The sequence below is a fragment of the Lycium barbarum genome, chromosome 2 (assembly GCF_019175385.1).
Source record: "Lycium barbarum isolate Lr01 chromosome 2, ASM1917538v2, whole genome shotgun sequence".
Taxonomy (NCBI): domain Eukaryota; kingdom Viridiplantae; phylum Streptophyta; class Magnoliopsida; order Solanales; family Solanaceae; genus Lycium; species Lycium barbarum.
In genome coordinates this window covers 2,038,155-2,048,622 of record NC_083338.1, presented here as the reverse complement: position 1 = coordinate 2,048,622, position 10,468 = coordinate 2,038,155, and the positions used below count along the sequence as shown (strand labels likewise).

General features: G+C 34.6%; 2 protein-coding genes across 3 annotated transcripts; both read left to right on the top strand.

Moving 5' to 3' along the window:
- The first annotated feature begins 473 nt into the window (after positions 1-473).
- LOC132625823 (defensin J1-2-like) lies at positions 474-2,222 on the top strand. Of its 2 annotated transcripts, none has more exons than XM_060340404.1 (2): positions 474-661; positions 1,798-2,222. In XM_060340404.1, the coding sequence occupies exons 1-2, from the start codon at positions 598-600 to the stop codon at positions 1,956-1,958; spliced, it is 225 nt and encodes a 74-aa protein (XP_060196387.1). In that variant the 5' UTR covers positions 474-597; the 3' UTR covers positions 1,959-2,222. The 2 variants fall into 2 exon arrangements, with proteins under 2 accessions (XP_060196387.1, XP_060196386.1); XM_060340403.1 differs by lacking the exon at positions 474-661 and adding an exon at positions 698-857.
- Positions 2,223-4,393: 2,171 nt separating this feature from the next.
- LOC132629208 (uncharacterized) lies at positions 4,394-5,454 on the top strand. The gene is made up of 2 exons (XM_060344923.1): positions 4,394-5,160; positions 5,265-5,454. Exons 1-2 carry the CDS (start codon positions 4,737-4,739, stop codon positions 5,297-5,299), a joined length of 459 nt encoding a protein of 152 aa, XP_060200906.1. The 5' UTR covers positions 4,394-4,736; the 3' UTR covers positions 5,300-5,454.
- The last annotated feature ends 5,014 nt before the right edge of the window (positions 5,455-10,468 follow it).

The window sequence follows — 10,468 nt, the reverse complement described above, 5'->3', positions numbered from 1 at the left end:
TCAAAAGTCTTCATTTTTCTCTTAAATTTCGTGCTAGTCAAATTGCGCCATAAAAAATCGAAACGAAGGGAGTACGTTTCGATCAAAAAATGAATAAGTATGTATAAGAGCAGAGCTAGAAGATTACCTGCGAATTAACCCAACAGGTTTAGTCAAGACCCTATATAGATTAAAAAATATATTAAATATGAACAATTACAACAACAACAACATAGCCGGTGTATTCCAGCAAGTGAGATTTGAGGATCGTAGGATGTACGCAGACCTTACTCATATCTCTGTGGAGTAGAAAGATTGATTCTGATAGACACTCGGCTCGAAAAAGAAAAGGACAATACTTAAAATTGATAAACTTTAAATCAATTATGTAACATGATAGAGGAGCAAAGGTTAGTGGACATCGAGTGGTCATGACTTGTTACAGATACAGATAATGTGTATCTTTCTTTCTTTCTGGATTATTCAAAATAACACACCCCACAGTTCAATATCATCTCTTATGACTATAAAAATATAGACCTATCTAGTAGCTAGTAGCCTCTTCACTCGTTAGTACCACAGAAAAGAAATTAAGAAAAATAAAAGAAGAGTTCCAACATGGCTGGCTTTTTTACAGTAGTTGCAACTGTTTTCCTTATGTTGATGCTGGTTTTTGCTTCTGGTAATTAATTTCTTGTTTGGCACAGTTCAATATCATCTCTTATGACTATAAATATAGACCTATCTAGTAGTAGCCTCTTCACTCTTTAGTACCACGAAAAGAAATTAAGAAAAATAAAAGAAGAGTTCCAATATGGCTGGCTTTTTGACAGTAGTTGCAACTGTCTTCCTTATGTTGATGCTGGTTTTTGCTTCTGGTAATTAATTTCTTGTTTGGTTCTTCATATATACAACAAAGCTTTTCTTGTAGTGTTCTTCTTTTAACCTTTTTTTTTCTAATTCATTTGTGTTGCATTGAAAAAAAAAAGACGGAACCTCATAGGCAATTGGTTTATTTGACATACTTGCCTATTTTTTTCAAAAGAACGACATACTTCTAACTTGAAAAATAATTAACTTTATACTTCTCATACTCTTAATTAATGAGAAATCCTTGTATTCACGCAATTGTTATATAACATATTTAAGGTCACACATTTTAGAAATTTATAATCACACAAATGTTATGATATGTTTATGACCACAAGTTTCACAGATCTTCATTTCTTTTTTAAATTCTGTATAGATTCAAATTATGTCTCATAAATTGAAATAGAGACAGTATATAGTGTGTGATCATCTCATCTAAAGATTTAAGTTGTTCCCTTTTTTATCTTAACTATCACCAACTAGTTGTTCCTTTTTCTTACCTGAACTATCACCATCGTTCAGGTAGGAGAGTGAATAACTGATAGTTGAGTTAAGGTGTGTATTGATAAATAGTTGGTGATAATTCAGGTATAAAATTCGCACACCTGATAGTTCAGGTAAGACTTTTAAGAAAAAAGTGATAGCTTAGGTGTGTTTTTAACCATAAACTCAATTTACTTACTTATTCTTCTCGACATGTCTCGTCGCATGTGGGGGTCTGATAACTTTATAGGCCAAACACGTGGAAATTGTGTTTGATAATGACTATCGTGTGAGACTAGAAGTTACGACCTCAGTTACTCTGACACATATTAAAATCATTTCATTTAAAAACTTAAACTTCTACAAAAAAAAAAAAAATTACATTGTTAGTTACCTTATTATATATTCTTCGCTCAACACTAGTGACTCTAGATTCTGAATTCGCTTCTACGTTTTAATGTACAGGGATGGTGGCAGAGGCGAGGACTTGCGAATCGCAGAGTCGCCGATTCAGGGGGCTGTGCTTCAGTAAGAACAACTGTGGTTCCGTCTGCCATACTGAGGGCTTTAACGGGGGTCATTGTCGTGGATTCCGTCGCCGTTGCTTCTGTACTAGACACTGTTAAATTAATTAATTAAATTTCTGGATCGGAGTTCTTGTTGTTAATTATAGTCTTGTTGTTAATTATAGTGTTTTGCTGTGTAATATGAATTAATCAGTGTTTTCTCGGTTTGTTCTTGTGCTTGTCATGAAATAAGATCATCTGAACTCAAGAAACAGAATTGTTCTGTTCTGTTTTCTAGGAGTTAATGGTTACTGTTGTTGGCAACTTTTGATTGCAACCTTCTGTTAGTTATACTAATATTACGCACGCCATGGCCTTCTTGTATCTCTTCTTCTTTTGTAGTCTTGTTTGGCAACTTTGGCTTATGGATTAGACATGATAATACTTGAACAATATAAAATGTCACGACCTCAAACTAAAATGTGACATGATTGGAACTCAACCTGTAATACTACTCGTTGAGTGAACCTCGTTCTAGCTGTGGCGGAGTCAGAATTTTCAACCGAGGGGTTCAAAATATAAAAAAGTAAACATTCGAAGAAGACTAAGGGGGTTTAACATCTACTATATATACATAAAAAATAATTTTAACCTTGTAAAAACAGTGTTTTTTCCCGCCGAGGGGGTTCGAAAAATAGTTGGTAAATCTCCTAGGCAATCAATTAGCACCTGCTAGTGTGGGTTTTTGAACCTGACTCTGGCAGCCCTCAACTTTGTGGAGGTATACCCGTAAGAATAATGTCTCTTTAATGAGAATTTAATGTGGCCCACATATTATGGTAACAAATTATTTACCTTGTCTCCTAAGTAAATAATAATTGTAGCAGATAATATTTTATTGGTTATTCATATCCGGAAGTTTCCTTGATGGAAAGAAACATTTATTATGGTAACCATATTTTATGGAGAAGTCCATGGGTTAAAGTTATTGCCTAAGAGTCTCCAGCCTACCTATAAATACGCATGTGGCTCCATCAGTCCAGCATTCTCACATTGTGATAGATATAAGCTAGAAGGCTCTAGGGTTTTTACTTTTCTTTCAGGGTTACAATTCGATGGTAAAAGAAGAAGGCGATTCTCACACTTGAACAACTATGGCTGAAGGTAAGTTCTTGTTTAATTTTCCGCTGCGATGACTCAGTGTATGTATTGAAGTACAACATGTGGTATCAGAGCCCGCCTTCAGTTGTTTTGTTCAATGTTTTTGGAAAACCTATTGACGCAATTACTATCTTGTAGTCGTTCCGATTGATAGTTTGAGAGGGTTAAATAAAGGCACGCTAGAAATAACATATATTAGTGGAGTTGTGTTATGTGTTATTTGCTAAGACGGGTTGACATCTATGTATTTGGCCTCCTACGTACCCGTTTCTGTATTGGAACAAAGTTTGGAATTTTCGTTCCATAGTCTACTGGTTTAAATTTCTTTGTTTATTTAATCATTGAAAACCATGATTATGTCATTGGAAAGGGTACCCAACCGACAACCAAGTTTTGACTCCCTGCAATAATTGATAATTATAACAAGATTTGAAAGTGATTTTCTATGAAAACAATAAGTTGTGAAACCTTGTTTGCTTTTCAATTTTAACAAAATTTGGATTTAAATTAGGAAAAATCTAGTTTCTCCACTTCCGTAACCAAAAGGTTTTTCCAATTTAATAATGTTACCGCACATTCACTCTCAGACGAAACTCATGAATTACTTATATGAGATCTATGGTATTTGAGATGTTCTTAATTATTAGAGTGAATATTTATGTCAATCCTTTGGCCTATATGTCTGTTACTGTGCCATTATGAATTTGGTTCTAGTATTCTGTGTTTTAAATTTAACTCTAAAAGAGGAACTTGGATTTAGAATTAACTAGGACAAATTCTAGTTTAAGTACTGGTACAAACATGATAATATTATATGTATACTTGTTTGTATATGAAGTGTCTCCGTTGTACTATTGTTAAGGAGTCATTGATGCATTATGCTTATTCAATTTGTGTACCCATTTTCAGATTAATCAACTTTCATTTAAGTTGATAATAAACTATAATTGCTCTGAGATGTCGTTTTTGAGTTTGCTTTGTATCTCGTGCTTAAGATTAGCCACAGCATCTTGAGTACTTGATATAAAAGAAATTAAGTTATTTAATCGCATGAAGTTTAGTGATTAAATTGTAATGACTTCTATTTAGTTAAGTTATCTCATTAAAATAGTAACCCGGCCCCACAGGGAGGTAACTATTTTGGTGAGATTAATTGGAACAAGATAGTAAACCTTTTAGTTTGAAAACTGTCCTATGCCCACAGGTACGGATTTTTTTCTAGTTTTATTTTGGTTTACTAGTCTAATAAAGTTAAATAAATTTTGTGCATGGGTTGTAGCCTCTGCCCACAGGAAGGTCTTGAATTTACTTAGAATCGGTATTTACGCTATTCACTTTTGATGGTTTGTACTTCATAGCTTATGTGTGCATCCTTGTTTTGCAGTTTTCACAGTTTTTCCTACTGCTATCTTTAATGAGAATGCTCAAATTCCGATGCTGTCTGGTGACAACTTTACTGAATGAAAGGAGAAAGTCCTTCTCACTTTAGGGTGCTTGGATTTGGATCTGGCAATCTGTGTGGAAGAACCACCTAAACCCGCGAATTCGAGTACGCCTGATGCTAAGGCTTATTATGAGCGGTGGGAGCGATCCAATCGCTTGAGCTTAATACTCATAAAGGCTCATATAAGCCAAAGTATTAGGGGTTCCATCCTTAATAACGATAAGGTCAAAGCTTACATGAAGGCAATTGAATAACAATTTGTAAGCTCTGACAAGGCACTAGCCAGCACCCTTATGAAGAGGCTCTCAAGTATGACATTTGATAGAAGTCGTACAGTGCGCAAGCACATTATGGAGATGAGAGACATTGCTGCTAAACTCAAGTCCCTTGTGGTTGATATGTTTGCACCATTTCTAGTGCATTTTATCCTCAACTCTCTTCCTACGGAATATGGTCCGTTCAAGATATCTTACAACACGCATAAAGATAAATGGTCAAATAATGAACTCCTGACCATGTGTGTTCAAGAAGAGGAGAGGTTGAAGCATGAGATACCTGAAAGTGTTAATTTGGTGACTCGTGATAAGAGAAATGCGAAAAAGGGCAAAAGTGTTCCTATGAAAAAGAAAGGAATTGTTGATAAAGATTCTTGCCGTTTCTGCAAAAAGAACTGGAAGAATGATTGCCTGAAATACAAGCAATGGCTTGAGAAGAAAGGTAATTTTACCTTTGTATGTTATGAATCTAATTTTACTGAAGTTTCTAATAATACATGGTAGATCGATTCTGGTTCCATAACTCATATTGCCAAAACCATGCAGGGTTTTCTAACTCTAAGGAAGCCGATGGGAAGTGAACAAAAGGTTTATTTTGGCAATGGGATGCCATCAAATGTGGAAGGCGTGGGGACTTATAGGCTCATTTTAAAAGATGGTTTTCAATTAGATTTAGATTTTTTTTTTTTATGTTCCATCATATTCTAAAAAATTAATTTCTCTTTCAAGACTATCAGTTGCTGGTTATGATTTCAATTTTCATTATTCTTCAGTGAAACTTTTGAAAGATAATAAAGTTATTGGTTTTGGAAATTTGGATGGAAGATTATTTAAATTTGAGCTAGACCTCACGATTGAATGTAATGTTTTAACTCTGCATGATAAAGAAATTGGCACTAAGAGATGTACTATCAATGAGAACTCATCAAGTCTTTGGCACAAGAGATTGGGACATATCTCAATTGACAGAATCAAAAGGTTAGTTACTGATGGAGTTCTAGAAGCTCTTGATTTTTCTGACTTTGGGACTTGTGTGGACTGCATAAAGGGTAAGCAGACCAACAAATCCATTAAAGGTGCCAAAAGGACTTCTCAATTGCTTGAGATCATACATACAAATATTTGTGGACCTTTTCCCACCCCTTGCTCGAATGGTGAAAGATATTTTATCTCGTTTATTGATGACTAGTTTACAAAACAGAATTAGAGAAACAGACAGGAGCTCAGATCAAAATTGTAAGGTCTGACAGGGGTGGATAATATTATGGTAGGTACACAGATAAGGGACAAGTTAAGGGTCTATTTGCTGAGTTCCTTGAAAGTGAAGGTATAATTGGCCAATATACCATGCTAGGAACACCACAACAAAATGGAGTGGTAGAAAGAAGGAACCGAACATTAATAGACATGATAAGAAGCATGATTAGCAGATCAAGTTTACCTTTATCCTTATGGAGTGAAGCCTTAAAAATCATTGTGTATATTTTAAATAGGGTTCCATCCAAGGCTGTCCCCAAGACGCCTTTTGAATTATGAAAATGATGGAAACCTAGTTTAATCCATTTACACATTTGGGGATGTCCAACTGAGGTGAGGGTTTATAACCCAAATTTGAAAAAGTTGGATGAAAGAACAATAAGTGGTTTCTTTATAGGCTATGCAGTTAACTCTAAAGGATTTAGGTTTTATTGTCCTTCTCATTCTCCTAAAATTGTTAAGGCTAGAAATGCTAAATTTCTTGAGGAACATGTAGTAAGTGGGAATGGTTCGACTCAAGTGGTGAAATTGCAAGAGATAAGGGAACCACATGTGGTACCTTTATATATTGGGAACTTGAATGTAGTTCAGACAAATTCTCGTGAATTGTCTGAAGAGCAACAAGTTCAAGAGCTACCACCACATGAGGAGCCACATGGAGATCAACCCGATTTACCTGAACCCATTGAAGGAGTGTCTGAACCAGTGGGAGTAAGAAAATCCTCAAGAGTTCGCAAGCCAACAATTTCTAGTGACTATATTGTATACCTTCAAGAGTCTGATCATGACATTGGACTAAAAGATGATCCATGCTTTTTTTCACAAGTCATGAGTGGAGAGAACTCCATACTTTGGTATGATGCCATGAAAGAAGAGTTGGAATCTATGGCCAAGAATAAAGTCTGGAATCTCGCTGAATTACCAAAAGGAGTCTCTACTATAGGATCCAAATGGGTTTGTAAAACCAAAAGAGATTCATCTGGTAATATTGAACGATGTAAAGCCAGACTTGTAGTCAAGGGTTTCACTCAAAAAGAAGGCATTGATTACCATGAAACCTTCTCTCCAGTTTCAAAGAAAGATTCATTCAGTGGCGGAGCCAGAAAATTAACTAAGGGTGTTCAAATTTATAAAGATAATTTTTTTTAATGAGTGGGTGCCTAAATTTTTTTAAATCAAATTACATAATATTTTATTTTGCCATTTTACTTTGTAATTTGTCCTCAAAACATTATCCAAACACTAAATTTAAAAAGTCCTTTTGAGTTTACGCTAAAAATTTAATAAAGAGAAATCACTCAAGGGAGTCCAATAAAGAAACTCATCAGACACGAGTTAAAAAGAAAAGTTGGAACATAACAAAAGAGAATAAAAAAAATAACAAAGAACAATGAACCAGTTATCCAACTTCCGCAACGTCCAATGGGTGAAGACGACGAGATTTTAAATAAATTTCTCGAAGTAATTTTAAAAGCAATTCAAGTGGACTTTTGTTTCTAAATAAAGTTTGTAAAATTGCCTGTGTTTTGTATGGTGTGAAAAACATCATTAAATTTAGTCGAGATATTTGCAAGCATATGAATATAATAATATATTAACAAAATCACAAATATAAACACTTTAATTAGATTATATTTTACATTGAACTGTATTCTTCATTATTAGATTATCTTATAAAGGAAAAATCTATTTTTAAAAAACAAAATCTCACTTTTATATGTGTTGGGTGGAATTTAATATATGATTATATTAATTTAACAATATGATAGTTAAGCTATTTATGTATTCAAGAAATCTGAGTGAAACATTTTTGTTTCATCTCTTTAATGATATTTTAAGATTAATACTTAGAACGAATTTTAAAAAATAATAAAAAACAAAAGAGGAAAAGATAAATTTGCCTCTGAGTGGAGATCTAATTTGACAGTTTAAAAGTTACAGAAAAGCATGCCTTTAGTGGGAATTGAACTCACGATCGAGCATTCAATTTAAAAGTTAAACAAGTTAAAAGCTAAGGAAACAAATACTTCGGGGGGCATTGAACCAGCGAGGTGAGCCTCCTTTTGAACACCCTTTACCACTCTACCAAGCCGCTCTGTTGTGCAACGTGTTCATTGAATTATATATCCCTGTAAACAACAGTAGTTGACCTATTTATACAATGCAATTTTCCGGCTAAGGGTGTTCATCTGACCACCCTTCGTGAGGTGTAGCTCCGCCCCTAGATTCATTAAGAATAATCATGGCATTAGTAGCTCATTTTGATTCAGAGTTACACCAAATAGATGTGAAAATGGCTTTCTTAAATGGAGATCTTGAAGAGGAGGTATACATGCGTCAGCTTAAGGTTTTTGTGATAAGGATAATAGTCACCTTGTTTGCAAGTTGAATAAATCCATTTATGGACAAAAATAGGCTTCCCGCCAATGGTATATTAAATTTCATTGTGTTGTTTCTTCATTTGGATTTACGGAGAACATCATTGATCAATGTATATACCTTAAGATAAGTGGGAGCAAATATATTTTCCTAGTCCTATATGTGGATGATATTCTACTTCCTAGTAATGATTTGGGATTGTTGCGTGAGATGAAAAAGTTTCTTATTCAGAATTTTGAAATGAAGGATATGAGTGAAGCCTCCTATGTCATTGGCATAGAGATTCACAGAGATATATCTCAAAGATTACTTGGACTATCTTAAAAGGCCTACATTGAAAGAATTCTAGAAAGATTTGGAATGAAGAACTGTTCACCTATTGCAGCACCCATCATTAAAGGTGACAAATTCTTATTGAATCAGTGTCCACAAAATGCATTGGAACAAGAGCAAATCAAAGGCATTCCCTATGTTTCACTTATTGGGAGCCTTATGCACGCACATGTCTGCACTAGACCTGATATTGCCTTTGCAGTAGGAATGCTTAGCAGATATCAAAGTAACCCTGGTCTTGACATTGGATAGCTGGTAAAAAGGTTTTGAGATATTTGCAAGGAACCAAGGATGTTAAGCTCACATACAAATATTCTGACTCATTGGATAATCAGACTCTGATTTGGGTGGATGCAAAGACTCTGGTAAATCTACTTTTGGATACATTTTCCTTCTTACTGGAGGCGTTGTATCCTGGAGGAGTGTTAAGCAAACCATTGTTGCAACATCCACAATGGAAGATGAATTTATAGCATGCTATGAAGCTACATCACAGGTGTTATGGTTAAATAATTTCATTTTGGGCCTTAAGAGTTGTCGATTCTGTTGCAAGGCCATTGAGAATTTTTTGTGATAATTCAGCTGCAATATTCTATTCAAAGAATAATAAAAGTGGCAGCCGAAGCAAGCACATTAACATAAAGTATTTGATGGTTAGAGACTATGTTAAGAAACAAGACGTGAGTTCTGGACATATTAGTACTACTTTGATGATTGTTGATCCTATAACTAAGGGTTTACCTAACGTTTTCAAGGATCATGTAACTCGTATGGGTCTTAGTAACTCATTTTAAGTCTTGCTTTGTTCTTTACACTTGGTCTATACACTATTGTTTCTTTGTTATACATGACGATGCACATTTTGGTTTTCATGTATTGTGTTGTGATCATTGAATCAATAAAAGTTGGACTCTGAATGACTTATAGTAAGTTTCTTCATAAAGTTGTTGGACACTTTGTTAGGACATATTATACATTGTAATGCATGGAAAAAAGTGTTTGTTTAAGAGCATGACTGCCATGATTCGTGTAGTAACGTGTTCTAGTTGAAGTGGTTGTTGCATAACAAATTAGTTGAGTGAATAAAGTTTATGGCCATGATTATCACTCAAACAATTATCTGATTATAATATGTGGGCAAAGTGGGAGAATGTAAGAATAATGTCTCTTTAATGAGAATTTAATGTGGCCCACATATTATGGCAACAAGTTGTTTACCTTGTCTCCCAAGTAAATGATACTTATTGTAACACCCCGTACCTTTAACCTAAGCCTTGACCATGATTCTAGACTTAGAAGACCAGATAAAGAATGTGGGAATTGAAATTTCCTCTTCAGCTGTAAGATGGGGGTTTACGCCCATGAACAGTGACCGTATTTCAGTATACAACCTGTATTTCAAGTCGTAAGTTGGCACCAAAGATCACTGAGCATTCTGGAATTTGGAATTGGGAGATTTCATTGTTAAATACGGACCGTATTTTGAAATACGGCCCGTATTTCAAATCATATTTGGAATTTGGGAAAACTTCCTTGATGAAAGTTGTAGAGCTTTGAAATACCTTTCCAATAGTATATTATGGGGGGTCAAACGGACATCGGTACAAAAAGTTATGATCATTTTACTGAAGAGTCGCAGTGCAGTCCAAACAGAATATGGACCGTATTTCAAAATACGGTTCATCTTTGAAAATACGGCCAATATTTTGCTGGGCTTAAAATTTAATGTTCTAGAACAGTATATATTCGTCCATATCATTCCAAATAATTATTTTTCATTC

Excerpts from the sequence above, each read along its gene's own strand:
- LOC132629208 (XM_060344923.1), top strand. The coding sequence starts at position 4,737 with ATGAAGAGGCTCTCAAGTATGACATTTGATAGAAGTCGTACAGTGCGC. Across the intron at positions 5,161-5,264 it reads GCAATGGCTTGAGAAGAAAG|GGTTTTCTAACTCTAAGGAA; the intron begins GTAATTTTACCT and ends AAAACCATGCAG.
- LOC132625823 (XM_060340404.1), top strand. The coding sequence starts at position 598 with ATGGCTGGCTTTTTTACAGTAGTTGCAACTGTTTTCCTTATGTTGATG. Across the intron at positions 662-1,797 it reads GATGCTGGTTTTTGCTTCTG|GGATGGTGGCAGAGGCGAGG; the intron begins GTAATTAATTTC and ends TTTAATGTACAG.